A 19,856-nucleotide genomic window follows, 5' to 3' on the forward strand; every position below is an offset into this window, starting at 1 on the left:
TTTAATTCAAAAATTTTAAATTCATATCTCCGGGTCTACTTATTGGATTTTTGTCATTTTAGTTATTAAAATATTCTCTGTTTTACTAAATTGACATGGCATTTTTCTTGAGTTGTGTTTTTACTTTATTACTGGTCGAGTACAACATAAATACTTTAATCATTGCCTCTAAGTTAAGCCTAACTGCTTTCCCCCAAGATACCAGAGGATTAAGCACAGGTTTATTAGGTGACTTCAGTGGTTCAGCCTGATGGGGAATTGAAATTATTACTTAAAGTAAGTTCTCACCCCCTTTAACTAATACTCCAATTTCTTACAGATACACCTTCAGCATTAGTGTGAAGGGAGTACATCGGAAGCTTGAGGACTGAAGCTTGGGCTACACTGACTAGCAGGGGCGAACTGCATGAGCAAAGATCACCAGGAGATCAAAGAGTAGTGACTGGAGAGGTCAGTGGAGAGCTGCTTTAGAGTTGTCCCTGTGATGCCCAGGCACTCGAGGGATGCCAGCACAGTAGAGTGGCTTTGATGCCCAGGCACGCTAGGGTTGCTCGCATGGGAGAGTGCCCATGATGCCCAGGCACTCTAGGGTTGCTAGCATGATAGAGTGCCTGTGATGTCCATGCACTGTAGGGTTGCTAGCATAATATAGAGCTTGTGATTCCCAGGCACTCTAGGGATGCTAGCACAGTAGAGTGCCTGTAATGCCCAGGCACTCTAGGGATGCTAGCACAGTAGAGTGCCTGTGATGCCCAGGCACTCTAGGGATGCTAGCACAGTAGAGTGGCTGTGATGCCCAGGCACTCTAGGGATGCTAGCACAGTAGAGTGCCTGTGATGCCCAGGCACTCTAGGGATGCTAGCACAGTAGAGTGGCTGTGATTCCCAGGCACTCTAGGGATGCTAGCACAGTAGAGTGGCTTTGATGCCCAGGCACGCTAGGGTTGCTAGCATGGGAGAGAGCCCATGATGCCCCGGCACTCTAGGGTTGCTAGCATGATAGAGTGCCTGTGATGCCCAGCCAGCCTAGGGATGCCCAGCGATGCTGGAAATACTAGCACAGTAGAATGCCTGTGATGCCAAGGCAGGATAGGGTCGCTTGCATGGTGGGCAGTTGTGATGTCCAGGCATGCTTGTGTGGCTAGCAAGGAAGAGTGGGAAATTGGGCTGCCCAGGTAAAAACTATAATGCTGACTACAGAGGGATAAATACACAAATCATTTCATCAACAATAACATCTGAATTATTATTGGATCACATTTATTTATTATTATTTGTTTTTCTTTATTTAGTATTTACAAAAATAGTCACAGTCACTGTACGGAAAAATGAATTCAAACCATTACTATACTAAGGATGTAGTATAAACAAAAAAATACCACTTTGTTGTACAACAACTGTACATTCAAATCAATACACTTTTCCACGCAATTCCTTATATTATAAACTTTCAAAAAACAACATCCAAAGATATACAGTCCAAATTATTTGGTCCGTCTGTAAGGTCATTGGTATTCTAAAGACCTTATCACCAGATGTCCCAATTATCTCACACACACTGTGGATTGTGGCTGACGGTCTTTTTTCTCGTTTTACAATATCTTGGCTTTTAGTTGAGGTTTCCTTGTAATAAAAAGGGTGTCGACACGTTTCAGCCTCTTCAGGATGATATCAGGAGCGTGTTTTCCTTTAATTAAAACAAGCATATGCACAAACAAACATATTATTGTCATGGGTCTACTCAAAACATTCTTAAAACATATTTACCATCCACCGTGTGCTTGAAAGCAAAATCAAGAGAGGTGGCTTGAAAGCCAACTGAAAATAAAATGAATCACCTAAGTCTGTACATGCAACAGAGCAGGGAGGAATACATTCAATGTGCAAACTCAACATGCATATAGGTAATCACAGAAATAATCGTGTAGTGTCTGTCCAGTCCACGTTGTACCTCTGAGAAGTCTACTGAGGCCGGTATATAGTCAAGAACCCCTGTCACCAGTGGATGGGAGAAGGGAGAAATGGAACAAATACCAAGATACCAGTGCTCCAAAGCATCCACTACCTTTCTGACACTATGCATGGGAGAGGCCCCAGGCGTAAAGGGGGTGAAAGACTCTCCCCATGCAGGCATCCGCCATTACTGAAATCACTGGGAACAACTGTGCCACTTCCTATTTTACAGGCCATACGTCACAGGGCCACATACAAGACACTGGTCCTCCCTGTTCCAAAACGGCGTGCTGCTGCCGCCATACTGTGGTGTACACTCAGAATGGGACAATAGATTCCCATAGTACTGCACTACCAGCGTGTTAGAGGCCGCGTATAAGACGCTAGTGCGCCCTGCAAATAAATTAACAAGAGGCTTACTGCCACCGCCATATTATGATGTACGCTCTAAAGTGGGACATAAAATTCCCATAGTAATTAACTACAAATATAACAGGGGGCAACAGGATCACTCTGTGGGGCTCCTCTTGGCTGGCCTAACCCAGCTGAAAAGAACGTGATGAATACATATCCGCTCAATGCCTCCATTGTTCACATGGTACAGGGTGGTCTGGACCACACACTTTTCTTTCTTTAAAATAACTTTTCACATAAAAGCATTTTCAAAATGGAACCCACCTATGAATATTAGCCCAGGAGAAAGAACAAAGTCTTGATGTGAGCTGTGTCTAAGCCCCCACAGGTGCTCACACAGATAGCCTATTCTCTGTAAGGACCACCTTGGCTTTCCCTTGGTAGCTTGGCCTATGCATCAAGGTGTCATCAGCTAAAACACGTGTGCAGATCAATTTTATTGAAGACAGGTGTGTGAAACCTTCACTCAAACACTCACTCACCCTCAAAAAGACAGGGCTGTAACTGGTCTAGAAGAGCAGACCCGGGAAACACAGAGTAATGGGAAGCCCAAAGAAATGCAGCCTCCATTTTTTAAAAGTGGGGTGTGTGTATTGATGTGCGGTAGAACACCAAGCAGGAATATGTTTTTTACTCTGATCTGATCTATTTTGCAAATATTTCAGGGTAAAGGTTTGTAACTCTATTTATAAGTATCAGGTAAGATCACAGAAAAAATATGCCTTAAATGATAATACTCAATGGATCAAAAGTTGGTAATAACAGAGAGATGCAATAGTTTACTATTGTGAACCACATGTAACGATAGGCAGAGCAGTACCAAAGTCAATCCTGACCAGTTAAATCATCAGAATCCTGATTTTTCTGGCATTTATTGTAGTAGGTTTGCACTAGGTTTTCTAACAATGCTCCCTTTTTTAGGCACATCTAACAGATAACCATGGCAAGTGGCACAGACTCAGATGGGGAGCAGGTTGTCCCACAAGAAGAGGATGAAAGTGATGTGAGGTCGGTCCAGGCCCGCTATCTCCGCAGCCCTTCTCCCAGTCAGTGAGTACCACCTTCTACAAGCACGAGACTCTCTCTGTAAGGTTAAACAATGACAAATGTTGTCAGGCTATAATAGTCTTTTGTGATCAAAATCATTTCAAAAGCATTTTTAATTCTTAGAGAAATTACATTACACTGGGAGTTAAGATGTGTTTGTTTTTAATGTTTGGGTAACTGGTAATTTTGACGAGCCCGGAAATTAAAGTTAATGCTCCCACCAGAATTACAAGGTCTGCGTTAATTACTTAAACTGTAAAACTGTAAACTGTAAACTTTGCACTTGTATAGCGCACTACTCACCCGTTAGGGTCTCAAGGCGCTGTACGCATACAGCTGTGGAACCCCTCCTGGCTTTTCCCTGTGAGGTGCCCACTCCTGGACACCCCAGGGTGAAGCCAGGCATCCCAGCGCTGTTGGGGCCCTTGTGGAGATTAAGCAAGCTATTGCCCAGAGTTACAGAGTGGGACCCATCAATTAGACTAGGGACCGAGGCGAAAATTATCTGGTCCAATGGAACTGAGCCCGAGACCCCCCAAGGTGGGAATTGAACCCTTGTCCCAGGCCAGATTTCTTGAACTCATTGTCTTTCATCCAGGGGATAAGGCTCTTCTTAGCAGTCTCAGACTCTAGGCGAAGCTCCTGGGGGAAAGGAGGTGTAACTTGCATGAAAGCGTCTAGTATTTCGCAGTTCTGGTGGTTATTCTTCACTGCTGAGTGGATCCTCAGGATCCACCTTGTAATACCCTGGTAACTCCCCTCTTGAGAGTTATTGTACCTCGAGTATCCATAACCCCGGAGGTGGAGGGCAGATTTACAAACTCACTGAAATCCGCAGACACATTGTCAGGAGTCCCAGGGCAGACAGGGAGACTGTGGTGGTCATTCTGACCCTGGCGGTCTTTGACCGCCAGGGCGGAGGACCGCGGGAGCACCGCCGACAGGCCGGCGGTGCTCCAATGGGGATTCCGACCGCGGCGGTAAAGCCGCGGTCGGACCGGCACCACTGGCGGGGTCCCGCCAGTGTACCGCGGCCCCATTGAATCCTCCGCGGCGGCGCAGCTTGCTGCACCGCCGCGGGGATTCCGACCCCCCCTACCGCCATCCAGATCCCGGCGGTCGGTCTGCCGAGATCCGGATGGCGGTAGGGGGGGTCGCGGGGCCCCTGGGGGCCCCTGCAGTGCCCATGCCACTGGCATGGGCATTGCAGGGGCCCCCGTAAGAGGGCCCCTACATGTATTTCACTGTCTGCTGCGCAGACAGTGAAATACGCGACGGGTGCAACTGCACCCGTCGCACAGCTTCCACTCCGCCGGCTCGATTCCGAGCCGGCTTCATCGTGGAAGCCTCTTTCCCGCTGGGCTGGCTGGCGGTCTGAAGGCGACCGCCCGCCAGCCCAGCGGGAAAGTCAGAATTTCCCGCTGATGAATCCATCATGAACTCTATCCACTCCGGCGCCCCTTCGGACCCCTGCCCGCACTTCATCTTTAACAAAGCCGACTACATCATCGCCCCGCACCTCCAGACCGTCATCAACTCTTCTTTTTCTTCTGCTACCTTCCCCGAATGCTGGAAGCACGCTGAAGTCAACGCCCTACTAAAGAAACCTACGGCTGACCCAAGCGACCTGAAAAACTTCCGCCCCATCTCTCTTCTATCTTTCCCAGCCAAGGTAATAGAAAAGACCGTCAACAAACAGCTGACCACCTTCCTGGAAGACAACAACCTGCTCGACCCCTCACAAACCGGATTCCGAACCAACCACAGCACGGAAACCGCCCTCATCTCAGTCACAGACGACATCAGAACCCTGATGGACAACGGTGAAACAGTCGCCCTCATTCTCCTCGACCTCTCGGCTGCCTTTGACACCGTCTGTCACCGCACCCTAATCACCCGCCTACGCTCCACCGGGATCCAAGGCCAGGCCCTGGACTGGATCGCCTCCTTCCTCGCTAACCGCTCCCAAAGAGTTTACCTCCCTCCGTTTCGCTCAGAACCCACCAAGATCATCTGCGGCGTACCTCAAGGCTCATCGCTCAGCCCGACACTCTTCAATGTCTACATGAGCCCCCTCGCAGACATCGTACGCAAGCACGACATCATCATCATCACCTCCTACGCCGACGACACCCAACTTGTACTCTCCCTCACCAAGGACCCCGCCAGCGCCAAGACCAACCTACAAGAGGGTATGAAGGACGTCGCAGATTGGATGAGGCTCAGCCGCCTAAAGCTGAACTCTGAAAAAACGGAAGTCCTCATCCTCGGCAACACCCCGTCCGCCTGGGACGACTCCTGGTGGCCCACGGCCCTCGGCACCGCACCGACCCCCGCAGACCACGCCCGCAACCTCGGCTTCATCTTAGACCCTCTTCTCACCATGACCAAGCAAGTCAACGCCGTGTCCTCCGCCTGCTTCCTCACTCTCCGCATGCTCCGTAAGATCTTCCGCTGGATCCCCGCCGACACCAGAAAAACCGTGACCCACGCCCTCGTCACGAGCCGCCTGGACTACGGCAACACCCTCTACGCCGGGACCACAGCCAAACTCCAAAACCGCCTGCAACGCATCCAAAACGCCTCGGCCCGCCTCATCCTCGACGTACCCCGCAACAGCCACATCTCCGCCCACCTGAGACACCTGCATTGGCTCCCAGTCAGCAAAAGGATCACCTTCCGTCTTCTCACCCACGCACACAAAGCCCTCCACAACAAGGGACCGGAATACCTCAACAGACGCCTCAGCTTCTACGTCCCCACCCGCCCCCTCCGCTCCGCTGGCCTCGCACTTGCTGCCGTCCCTCGCACCCGCCGCTCCACGGCGGGTGGGAGATCTTTCTCCTTCCTGGCGGCCAAGACCTGGAACTCCCTCCCCACCAGCCTCAGGACCACCCAGGGCCACTCCGCTTTCCAGAGACTCCTAAAGACTTGGCTGTTCGAGCAGCGATAACCCCCCCTTTCCCCCCTAGCGCCTTGAGACCCGCACGGGTGAGTAGCGCGCTTTATAAATGTTAATGATTTGATTTGATTTGATTTACCGCCGCGGTCTTTCGACCGCGGAACGGTAACCTGACGGCGGGACTTTGGCGGGCGGCCTCCGCCGCCCGCCAAGGTCAGAATGAGGGCCTGTGTCTGATTGTGACAATGCAAGCCTTTTACCATTGATGTGCAGGGGCTTTACCTGTTAGGCCCAGAACTAAGCAGGACGTGGACCCCTTTGGCACTTAACCCTTAGGCTAGCGACGTCTAAGAGACCAAGGGCCTGATTTATACTTTTTTTGCACCGCATTTGCGTCATTTTTGGACGCAAAAGCAGAGCAAACTTACAAAATTCAATTATATTTTGTAAGTTTGCGTCGCTGTTGCGTAAAAAAATGACGCAAACGTGGCACTAAAAAAGTATAAATCGGGCCCCACATCTTACTGAGGGAGATGGTGTGGGGTAGAAACGCAGAACTCAGTGAAACTTAAAATAGTAGTCAGTACCTCATTGCCAAGCTAGTGCTTTTACAGAAGAAGAAAACCACTTTATTTTCCACATATAACGTAATACTGTAGCAGAGGGTAATCATACAGGTCCATATTTATGGGCTTTTGTCTCAGGGCAGCACAGCAAGTCCCCTTGCCGCACTGTCCTGCGTCAAAGGGAAAGGGCAGGAATGCACCATATCTATTGCATACACCGCATTCCTGTCCTCACCCCCCTGCACTGGTGCACAATGGGCTGCCTAGCACTAGTGCAGCCACCCTTGCACCATGCTGCAAGGGTGTCTGTTTTGCATGTAGGTTTTTTTTTGTGCGGGAAGGGGCACCTCCCTGCACAAAAACAATCCTGGGATGCGCTTTTCTCTTTCTGTGTGGCGCATCTGCGGGTTTACACGTCCTTGTAAATCTGGGGATGCATCAAAGTACATGGTGGTTGCATGGGAAGACCTGCTGCAGCACCCAAGGAACGCCTCCCTGGTGCATAGTAAGGCAGCGCCGCGATTAGCACTGCCTTGCCCTACTCCATAGCTATGAGGCTATTCAAAGCCATGCAGAGTGGCTTCGTGTGGTCTCATAGATGTGATCTCAAGGTCTGCACCACCTTTGTGTCATAAGGTGATAAGACAGCAGCGGAACGGGCTCATAAATATGCTCCACAGTACGCAGTTAGCAAAGAGCAATCACCCTATGAGGGAGCTAGCCGTATTAGCTTAGGGTGTTCCCAATAGCATGGTATTATACAAAAGTACAGTCAGTACAATATAGGGCACAATGCCCTCCTCGGGGGAAATGGCGGGTATGAATTTCCTGACACCCTTTTGTGTGCCCTGCGTACACCTTTCAAAGTTAATTATGGCTAGGCTCGTGGTAGAACATGAATTGTCCCAAAGTCCATAGTACCCCCCACAATGCCACACTCTTGCATTGTACCTTCGCTTTAGCCTTTGGCGGGTGGGCTCACTTCAGCTGGCTGCTGGCTGGGGCCGCGTGACTCAGCGGTGCGCAAACCTTCACAGCCCACTAGGATAGCCTGCCCGGCCGCCTCCACTGCAGTCGCCTGTCTCCGCGTCGTGTGCACGGGTGCACGCCACTGGGTGTGACGCTGTGGTGGCACACACACAGGTGAGAGGATGGATGCACCATTCGGCTCAGGTGGTGGCTCGTGGAGCTCCTTTTGGGAATGTTCCTCAAGCACACACCGGCCACCCAAACAAAAGCAAAAGCCCACCCCAGGCCACAGAGGTGTGTTCACAAGCAGAGGTAGGGGTCACCACAGGCTACAGTTGTGGGTAAAGTACCAGCTCCCAGAGGCACTTCTGCTTCTGTTGACGAGGCTGCTGAAATCACAGGCAGTTCAGCTCCTGCTGGGGGAAACCACCAAAGCTTTTCAGTACCCTGACGTTATTTCTGAATACTTCCCAATCAAGAAAATTTGAGCATGGTATATCTTCATTAATGTGGAAGTAGTGTGTGGTTTGCTTCCTTTAGGAGTCATCCAGTAGTGTGGGAGTGGTAATTCCCTCTAAAGCCCCTCAGAATGTTCTGAGCTCTTGTCAGAGAGTCACAGGAGGGTGATCCAGGGTGTAACACCACATGTATTCCACCTCTGCCACTCTGTCTAGTGGCATGAAGGTATTAATATGCATACAGAATAATAAGAATGTGAGCAAGGGCTGGGTTTGGTGGTCTCTAGATTTCTACAGAACTAGTCTATATGTAGTCTGGATTCTAGGCACGAAGCTTAAAAAGATCTGTCCAACAGCAGGTTTCGTGTCCATTTGAGGACTGTCACCCACGTCCAATGATACCCAATGTATTTAAGCTTGTGGATACCATTCAATCATAAAATATAAGATTATCCGTGCTAGTGCTATACACGTTCACTAATCTGGCACCCGTATAACTCATCCACATTATCACACACCATCCCGATAAGTTGTTAAGTGTAGCCAGCTTCACAAATAAAAATAAGAATGAATTAGGACTGCTACCACTCTGTTGCTGGAAATGAACTACCCAGACCATTCCAGTGTTTGCTTAACTCTGCATGTTCATGTGACAACAAATGAGTCTCATGTAGGAGCAGAGTTCCCACATAAAATTCTAAGAATTAATAAAGTTATCTTTCTGGTGTTTGTGTTTATCTATCTGGTGCTCAACAACATAAAGTTAATGGATGGCCTGATTGTCTATAACAGGTATTCACTGACCAACTGTTCTCGCCTCAGGGTCAACACTTAAATTTAACATTGAATCTACATCAAAATCTAAATATCAGTCAAGGTGTTATGAAACCTCTTGTGGACTGGCCCGTCTTTCAGCATGGCAACATAGGCTTCACCTCTCTGTCCCTTACTTTGCCCTCACTGGGTGATGGCTCAATATCTCTACCTGGTCCTTATACACTTATCAACATCAAACTCTGTAATGTTAGTGTGGTTGTTACAAAATCTATTGCATAGTGGCCAGGCCTTGAATATGCCTTTTCTCCACCTATCTCCACCATGTTCCAAGCTTATAATTTAGACAAGCAAGATAGGCAATGACCATGGGACAGCTGTATTGGTTTCTTACCAAGGGAACTGAAAAAAAAACCACATGTTGAGCAAATGCTTATCTGAGATACATGTAGTTCCATCATTCGTTCGTTTAGCCAAATGGGATGAGCTGTCATGCAAGCTTCTATCTTTGCTTGCAAGACTGTGTGTCACCAGAAACAGCATGGACAACTTTACATTGGACTAGCGTGATATGGTTTTTGGTGACAAGAAGAAGCGAAATTTTTAATATGGTGTTTGGTCAAAGTTGGGATCACATGCTTCATGTTGCACGTGCTGATCTCTAACTCAACCGTTGGTCCATGGAAGGACTGTGGCTATTCAGGTGCAGATAGGGCAGCCCGCCAGATGCCAGGACTTACCCCACCCATAACCTATAACACTATGGGCGACATTATGACCCCAGCAGTCAGTGTAAATGGGGCAGTAGTACCGCCAACAGGCTGGCGGTACATACTGCCACATTATGACATTGGCGGGTTGGCTGAAGCCAGTATACCACACTGACCACCATGGCGGTAGCAGGCGCCGGGTGGAGATAACAATCTCCAATCCGGCGGCCGCTACTGTACTGCCGGCGAGATTTTAACCCTGCCTACTTCTATGGTCTTTCGTGGCGTTCATAACGCTACGAAAACCATGGCGGTAGGCCCTACCAGTGACAGATGGGAGGCCAACCCACCCCCCCTTACACTACCCAGACGCCCCCATCCCCCTTCCATCCACACTCCCCACTTCCAATTCTCCCATACACGCACACTCACTCACAAAGGCAAACAGGCATTCATATACGCACGCATCCATTCATTCATGCACGCATCCGTACACACATTCATACTGACACGCATTCACATTTCCATTCGTACACGCATTCTCACACATGCACACACACACGCAAACAACATTACACACACATTTGCATTCACGCACACACTCACACATTCATGCACACACACCCACACACACAACACCCCCCTCCCCTGTTGGAAACCCGACTTACCTGCATCCAGGGGGACTTCCGGCAGGGGACGGGGCGGGGAACTGCTCCCTCCAGCAGCGCCCGCTAGCAGAACACCACCAGGCCGCATTATGTGACATAATACGTCTGGCAGCAGTCATCGTCTCATAGAAGAAGTAAGGCAAAGCAGCGCAAGTCACTGCGTTGCCTTACTCTGCGCCGGGGGGCGTTCCATCGGTGTTGCAAGGAGTTTTCCCACGCAACACCCATGGATTTTGATGTGGCCCCAGATTTACTAAATGACGTAAACCTGGAACAGTGGCAAATATTACACCTCCCCAGGGGTGGTGTAGCCAGGAGAAATAATTTTGTTTCTCCTCGTTTTCTCCACTTTCCATGTGTGCTGCATTTTGCAGCACATTTAGGAAGAGGAAAATGCCTCTTGGTATTGTTTTGGAGCAGGAAGGTGCTCCTTCCTGCACTAAAACAATCCTGTATGCAACGCAGGTACCCTTGCACCATGGCGCAAGGATGCCTGCATTGGCGCTCAGCACCAAATTGTGTGCCGGCGTGGGGGAAAGGGCAGGAATGCACCGTATTTCAGAAATACAGTGTATTCCTGCCCTTTCATATTGACATAGGGCAACACAGCAAAAAGACTTGCGGAGCTGCCTTACGCCAATTGCCCATAAATATGGGCCTAAGATTGTCCCATCTATTTATTGCCAGGATGAGACATTGCAAATGGATTAGTGCTTTCTTACTCAAAGAGTATGAAGTGCTGTAACAATTAATTGAAAAAGCCTCAGAAACTGCTTAGTGTTGGATTAATTTTCCCTGCTAGTGCAACTTTGCGATATTTAAAATAAAAAAAGACATCCTCAGTGAATGTATTATCAGAATAAACAGAAAAACCAGAAAGAATAATGTCCACTACTTTTACTTCCTGATTTAACTGATTGATTAAATGATAATTACTATTCAGCATCATTTACCCACTGGTGTCATTATTTAGAAGAGGCTCAACGTCTACACACACACACTCACCAAATAAAGACAAGGGGTTTCTCAAACTGGCAAATATTAAAGTCTTAACACCAAGGTGAGGTGCTGTTTTTACCCCAGATGGAAGATCATATTTTTATTATGCAGACTCAAATGTTGTAGAATCTGAGGATCTTTCTAAACTTTACCAGAAGTCCAACCCTTTACATATTTGGTAAAATACCTTAAGTTAGAAATGTGGTTTCTGGTTGGCAGAGGAATGCATCCTGTGCAAGCAGGAACCACAATCCTAGTCAGGCTAAGTCACAAACATACTGTAAATTAACCTGTGCTCAGCCCCTGGTAGCTTAGCAATGAGCAGTCAGGCTTAACTTTAGAGGCAATGTGTTAATTGTTTGTGCAATACTCAAAACAGTAAAACAGTGAAAACACCACACAGAAAGATAGCACACCTAGTTAGAAAAATAGAATATAATTTAATGAACAAAACAGACCAAAATGACAAAAATCCACCAAGTAGGACCGAAGTTATGAATTTTTTAAGACTAAACTGAATTGTAGTGCTTAAAGGCATAAAGCATCATCCGGGACTATCTGGCCGCACCTGACAAGTCAAATTGCAGGCCGACCGCAATGGAGCGCTGGTCAGATACAAAGACCAGTCTTGGCCTGTTGCAAAGTACCTTGTTTGCGTCGAGTGAGATGTGAGGAGCAGAGGAGGTGATGCGTTGTTGTCGATCCTTAGAATGTAAGCAATGCGTTGGTTTCAAGCTGCGCAAAGTCAGAGATGAATTAAAAATGGAAGCAATGTGCCTTGCTGTCTGTGATGCAGTGCCCTTGATCCTTGCAGCAGTGGCAATGTGCATGTGTTGATGGAGAAGCCTTCATTCCGAGCGGCGCAACGGCGTTGATGCATGGATTCTTGCTGGATCAGCACTTTATACTCTGTTCCAGCCCAGGACTAGATTGGCACCACTGACAGGGCAAGACTCATACTTGGCAGAGTCCAGGTGCTGCAGCAGGTGACTTGGAAGTCTTTTGTGTTCCTAAGACTTCATAAAACAGTAGACCAGTCAGCTGACCCTTGGAGTCACTCTGGGTGTTGGGCTCAAGTGATGTGGGTCCGGTCCTTCTCACCCACGCAATAAGAGCAGCAGGCCTGCACAGCAAGAAAACCATTCTTCCAGAACAGCGGTTCCTCCAGAGCACCAGTCCAGCAGAGCGGCAGTCCTTGTAGCAGCACAGCAGTCCTTCCTGGCAGAGTATCCACAGGTCCAGAAGCATAATGAGTTGGTAAGGTCAGAAGTTTAGTTCTTATACCTGGTGCCTTTGAAGTGAGGGAGACTTCAAAGAAGAGCTTTGAAGTGCACAGAGGTCCTCCCTTCCTGCCCTTGCTCCGGAATCACTGCAGGGGTTCAAGCAGTCCTTTGTGTGGGAACAGGGCACAGCCTATTCAGGTGTAAGTGTGAGGCTGTGGCCAGCTCCTCCCTCCCATCCTGCCCAGGATGGCTGATCAGGATGCGGATGGCCCATCAAGTCACACTTAAGCTCCCTTTGTGTGTGGCTGTCTAGAGGGAATGCACAGAGCCCAGCTGTCACCCACCCCAGACTTGTATGGGAGACAGGCTGAAGGCACACAGGGCTAAGAGTAGGAAAATGCCAACTTTCAAAAAGTGGCATTTTCAGAATTGTAACAATAAACCCGACTTTACCATTAAAGAGGATTTATCATTACAATTCCATAGGTACTAAACATGATAGATCTACCACTTCCCAATCAGGAATTGACATATTTTTAAACGTAGTAAGGAATCCCCAATGTTATCCTATGGGAGGGGTAGGCCTTACAGTAGGGAAAACACATTTGAGAGTTTTTCACTACCAGGACATGTAAAACTTAAAAGTATATGTTGTGCCTTTTCATTAAACAGCACCCTGTCCTATGGGTTATCTAGGGTCTACCTTAGGGGTGACTTATATGTAATTAAAAAAGAGTTTAAGGCTTGGCAGGAGGTTTTAAACACCAAGTCAATATGGCAGTGTAACACTGCATTCAGGCTGCAATGGCAGATCTGTGACATGTTTTAAAGTGCTACTTAAGTGCTTGGTACTGCTGTAGGCCCACTAGTAGCATTTAATTTACTGGCCCTGGGCACATGTAGCACAATTTACTAGGGACTTATAAGTAAATTAAAGATGCCAATTAGGTATATACCAACTAAATCATGTTTTAGGAAGAGAGCAAAAGCACTTTAGCACTGGGTAGCAGTGGTAAAGTGCACAGAGTCCTAAGGCTAACAAAAATAACTTCAGCAAAATTGGAGGCAAGCAGGCAAAAAGTCTGGGGGAATACCACCTTAAGGATGTCATGTCTAACACCTTGGTAAGCGTGACTTAGCTGAAGCAGACGAAATGCAGATTCTAAAGAAAATTACTGATTTACAAAAACCTTGGAGAGGTTTTTGTGTAACGTGTCACTGATCTATGTACAAGGGGTAAAGGAGAGGGACAAGTGTTGAATTGAAGTCATGAGCCACTACTTGCTGTTAGGACTAAGAATAAATCGAACACTCTGTGACACTGTGCACAACATAAATACTAATCGGAAGCCAGGTGGTTTATTTCATCTATTACATTCTGCTATTGGCGCTTGGAAACTATACTTCATAGCTTTGATTGTCAGCCCCTCTAGCCTCAGAGAAGCAATTCATGATAATGTTTGACACTTGGTGAACTAGACAGTGTATTCCCTCGTCACATACTTAGACCACATGGTTTCTGTTATACTGTCTCCTCAGAAGCCAGAATTTACAACCCATTTTTAAAAAAAGAAGCACGTTGGAGGATATCCAGCTAATTTTTCCTACAGCATATCACTGCATCATGTGAACAAACAGAATGTGTTAATCAAGTTCTTGAACAGTTTTTATGTTACTCTATTGATTCTGTACAAACCGGTTGGATTCTGTGCTTATGCCTATTAGAATTGAACTCACTCCAGTAGACCAAGGATTGGATGTATGGGAGTGACCAACAGTTTTCAAGATGATCTTAGCGTCTACATTAATCGAGGATGTAGGTCTTTAATCTGAAAATGTTTCAGTTAGTTTACCTGACTTCAGCAGGACAGGGATGTCAGCCTTCCTCAGGTCCAATGGGAGGTTCTAATCATGGGAGGCTCGATGAACATTTCACTTAAATGTGGTGTAAGATTAGGGACAAGACAGTTGAAAAGTTCAGCGGGAAAGCCTTTGAGCCCAAGAGTCTTGGCAGAAGCATACATTTCTTTAACAACTTTATTTAAAGTTACTTCAGCCAAGAAAGGCGGTTCTTATACATACAATTCTTCATATGGAAGGGTTCCAAGATGGGACAGGAGGCCATCCTGTGTACACAAAATGTAACGTAGAGCAACCAGAAGATATTTTCTTTTTTTTTTTCTTTCCGTTTTGCTTTTAAGGAAACAGCAAAGCGTTGCCTGGTCCCCTCATGGAACCCTCTTCTATAATCACAACTTCTCCTTTGCCCCTACTTTATAGCCTGGTGTATCTGGGCTCGAACGGATCAAAAGGCCCATGTAATGGGAGCTCTCGACAATAGCACAGGATGTGGGAACCTAGGAGTTCTCGTATCCCTTCTAGGTTTGAAAGGGGGCACCACGGATTTCTAATGAACCTGAAGGAATGTCATGCGCCCCCTGCTCAAGACCATTCATTGGAGTGATGCTTCAGACCAGCAAAGGGTTGGTCACGCTGCCAAAAGCAGGATCACCAAGATTCAGCCTCATTTGTCACAATTCAGGTGTCTGGACAATCCAACAGCAGCAACGTGGCTACAGGTGTGGTGTGACTTGGCGGGGACCATATTCTTAGTACCTAGGTATCATCTGACCAAGATCATAAAACACATTTTTATTCACTGGTCTCTGTCATCCCTGGACTTGTGCCAAATGACACCGGACATGAGAGAGCAGCTTTCATGGTGGATGCCTACATCATACACCAGGAGGGGAGTCCAATAGTCATCTCGACAAACTCAGATTTCTCCTTTTAATTATGTACATGATGCCATAAAGGATGTTCCTAAATGGTTGAAAATTGAAGAAGATATTGTTTATTTATTTTCACTTCCTAGTATATTGATTATGAATGTTTCAAAGTCTTTATCATATAATCGAATTAAATCACCTATGAAAGGTTTAATAAATGTTTACTGTTTTCTCTCTTAACATATAGAAAGTCTTATTTAACTTTTCTTTTCCTTATTGAAAATTCTGGTAAATCAATATAATGCTAAAATCTGGATTTCAGGCGTATTGCAAATGTAAAAGGCTTCATAGCTAATCCTGCAGTGGAATCATTTGCACAATTGATGGGTTTCTTTCATTTAGCGGCTGAATAATTTACACACTATTCCGAAAAAAATATTATGCACACATTTAATACATCATTAATCTGCCTTCTTTACTGTTTGAGTTACGATCATTTATCTTTCTTTATCACATTTACTCTAGAGTGTACAATATATTTAAAATCTATGATATTATGGATAACTCTTTAAGTAAAATAAGTGGAACAGTAATGCTAATTTAATTTTTCTGATGGTCATTGGTGCTTTAAATGGAAACCAAATTTGGGATTTTTTTCCTGGCTTCTGTTTTGCAAACATATATATTACAAGTTAATAATGTGCAGAGGACTCACAGTAAAATTCTTGAAGCAAAATTATTAATGTCGGAAATGTTGGGAGTGAGATAATGACAATGGTGGGTGTGTTTTCATTGTTTTTCCAATGAAAAACTAATACTAATTTGCAGGTCAAAGACTGGGGTATTAGTTAAAAATTTGTGCTTGTAAAATATGATGTAACATTTACTCATCTTATTTAGGAATGTAAAAGTATAACACCACCTCTAAATACGGATGAATGTAAATTAGTTGACACATTGATGTCATTAGAAGTTAAATCTATCGCTTCTAATGGGAAATCCTTGTCAGGTCTTTTTTATCCTGCATGGTGGGGATGAGTTAGTTTCAGCAAAAAAAGGAATGAATGTAAATGCTTCTTTCCATTTTTTTAATATGTTTCTCACAGTGGGCACCATCAGATGATATTTTTAAAACACATTGAGGTTTTGTTTGTATTTGTTCCTTTTGCCCTCCCACCTACTTTTCGTCTTCTTTCTCAATCCCAAAATTTTAATGTCCAATATTTTAATTCTACATTAATACACATCTGTATTTTATTGTATATCTTGCCATTCTATTAAGTATTAATAAAGAACTTTGAACAGAAAACAGTAGGGATGTAGGAAGGAGAAGGAAAGAGAATTGCCACTAATGGGAGCAACAAGGAGCTACATCAGGCCAGAGAAAAGCTTTGCCCTTAATCTCACCTATCGTTGGACCATTAGTCCATGAACGGCCTCCTCTGGCGCGGAGGGATACAGTAAAGGCAAGGCATGGAAACTCAGAAAGTAACTAAGGCCCATTGATTGCGGCTTTCTTTTATTCCAATCACTCACACCTTCGGGGATTAGGTGCGGCTAGGGCAGTGCCAGGGATACCAATAAGTAGCTGTGGGCAGAGACACCCTAGGCAGGGCATGCCAGCAGAGACATGTGTCATGTACAAGCAGGAGATGGTGCAAGGAGGTACAAGTCACCAGCAGTGTGCAAGAAATGGGAGGAAAGGGAAAAAGCTTGCAAGAAGAGTGGCATACTAGTGAAGCTAGGGAAAGGCTACAGGAAGACTTTCAGAAGAAATTCCAGACACTTAGGCCCTCATTACGAGTGTGGCTGTCTCAAGACCGCCACACTCTTGATGGCGGTCGGACCGCCGCAGACAGGTGGTCCGACTGCCCTATTAGGACCGTGGCGGAGTGGCCACGGTCTGACTGCGGACTCCACCAGGCTGCACCGCCAGCCTACAGCCTGGCGGTCCCGGCAGTTATAATCCGCTTACCTGGGGGATTACGAGTCCCCATACCGCCAGCCTTTCCATGGTGCTTACACAGCCATGGAAAGGCTGGTGGACTGGGGGTGTTGGGGGGCCCCTGCTCTGCCCATGCACTTGGCATGGGGAGTGCAGGAGCCCCCATGTACAGCCCGTCGCACATTCCACTGCCCAAATTATGGGCAGTGGAATGCGCGACGGGTGCTGCTGTACCCGCTGCACCACCACATTGGCGGAGCCGACGTCAATGTTAAGGCCCTGTTCACTGCAAGGCCGGCGGATGGGGGCGCTGTTTTCGCCTGCTGGCCCTGCTATGAACTCTTAATGGGGCCGGCGGTATTCAGGCCGCACAGCTGCCCGCTAAACTCGTAATGAGGCCCATAGTCTGGGCAAGCAGAAAGGAATCTTCTAAGCAGTGATTATGTAGGCAGTATGATGAACCGGGGAAGGCCCAGCAGGCAACCATGTTGAGCATCAGAAAGATGCTACACCTAGTGGGAGAAAATTATGGAGCCAGGACAGACACAGTCTTAGTTGTGAGGAGATGCAGACATATGAATGGACCAGAAGAGGCCCTGCATGAAGATAGTTGTACAGTTTGTTTTGGATACAGCTAAAGCTCCCTGTAGCCACATCCAAAAACAAGCATTGGTAAAGCCAACAGGTCTCTCCAATGCGAGAGCTATTGGCTTTACCAATGTCAAAGAGTTCTAGCTATTGTAGAGTAGCACGGCAGCTGTTCAGCATGACTGAAAGTCATGGAAAACAGTGCTATGATGCAGTTAGCACTGTCTGCGTCAAGGCGCTTTTTTGACTGGCCAGAGGGGTGGGCCAAGCAACACAACAGGGTCTGACAGTGAAGCAACACAACAGGAGGGAGTCAAGCAATACAGCATGGTAGGGTGAAGGGTGATGGGGGAGAAGGTAAAAAAGCAACATGATGGTGGGGGGTGAGTCAAGAAACACAAAACGGGAGGGGGTGGAGAGTGGTTGGGATCGTAGAGCCTGTGCACCAGCCAAGCCCTGAAAATATTTGCGGTGTAAATCATGGTACACACATCAAGCAAAATATGAATTCTTAAAAATGCAATAAAGTGTCTGTCTTTACCATGTGAAACCTTTGACGTTAATACAGCACACTGTAGCACTGTACTGAGAAGTACTTATTAAAAGTGATATTTTTGTCCAACTGGTATTCTGAAATCACATACCTGAAAGTGCTTTCATATGCGATTATGAAGAAAAAAGTTCTAGTGAAATAAAATATTTGTACAAGAGCACACAGTTGGAGTGGGGAAGCCGAGGTTTTTTCCAGCTTTTCAGGTTTCACTTTGTACAAATCAGTCAGGAAATAGCTATCTGTTTGTCTTTTCTAATGTTAAGGCTTTGTTTTTACATGTAATTGGATTTTTCTGCCGTTTTTAAATACAGTGCAAACTTGACCAAAAGGCTGAGCACTTTACACGAGCACTAGACGCATTACAGAAGCTCACATGCATTGTTTATAGGCATTGGGAGATTACGTGATGTGCCCAGAATCACAGGATGTTGAGCCAGCGCTGAGGCTTTAACCTAGTTCCCCAGTTCCACACTCAAAGCACACAAAGGTGCAAGCAAATAGTCATGGTTGTAGGAAGACACTGTTCTACCACTAGAAACTGCTTCCAGATACAAACACACAACGCAAATGAGGGTGGGTGAGGAGGAGGAGTTTATGAAACAGGAAGGTTGCTGGTGGGGTGGAGAAGAAATGGATTGGGGCAGAGGGGTGGGAGGAAAAAGAAGCAACATGTGAGAAGTGGCCTGAAAACACAAGCACTCACGGAGTGCTGAAATACAGAAAAAAAGTAGCTATAAAAACAGGAGGAGCGGATGGACACAAGTACTTGGTCCATGCTCCATGGGAGGGCCAAACACAAGGAGAGGACATGACACAGGCATGCCTTCACAAACTAGAACAAAGGAATTGAGAACAACACTGAAGCAAACCAATGATAAAGCTATGGGCGGGCTTTAAGACCACAGTGTGTAAACAAAATATCTGGAAGAGACAGCGCATTTATGTCTAGCCCAGACCTAAAGAACACACAAAGGAAAACGATGTCACCATTCAGAGTGGAGACATTTAGAAATTTCAGAAACACCAGATCGGTAGCGAAAGAAAACTCTGAACAACCAATGCTATGAAAGGGCTGGGGGATTGAGTCATCTCAGTCTAATTTTAGAGCGACGTAATTATCTTTGCTTCCAGCTCACCTGCTCCTATCACTTTTGATATTAGCAGAGGGGCGTGCCAGAAGGCACAGTCTATTTGGAGTATCCCGAATCCCTGTTTAGATGTCATGGATTATTGTCTGAGATTACTAGGATTTTAGGCTTGGCCATAGCTGAGGTGCATCTGTCGCCTCTCTTCAGTGCAGTGCTTACTTTGTTAAAGAATAAGTTCTGGGGCTTAAATATTTGCTACAAAGCCAGTTCC

General features: G+C 46.5%; 1 protein-coding gene across 1 annotated transcript in view; it reads left to right on the forward strand.

Annotated features, from left to right (window-relative positions):
* The window catches only part of STYXL2 (serine/threonine/tyrosine interacting like 2), an 83,165-nt gene that overhangs the window by 20,563 nt on the left and 42,746 nt on the right, over window positions 1–19,856 (forward strand). The window contains exon 2 of the mRNA XM_069202747.1: window positions 3,288–3,416. Within this exon, the coding sequence (XP_069058848.1) occupies window positions 3,307–3,416 (110 nt within the window). The 5' untranslated portion in view covers window positions 3,288–3,306. The remainder of the gene's footprint in view (window positions 1–3,287; window positions 3,417–19,856) is intronic.

This window comes from Pleurodeles waltl, chromosome 8 (assembly GCF_031143425.1).
Source record: "Pleurodeles waltl isolate 20211129_DDA chromosome 8, aPleWal1.hap1.20221129, whole genome shotgun sequence".
In the NCBI taxonomy this organism is placed as follows: Eukaryota; Metazoa; Chordata; class Amphibia; order Caudata; family Salamandridae; genus Pleurodeles; species Pleurodeles waltl.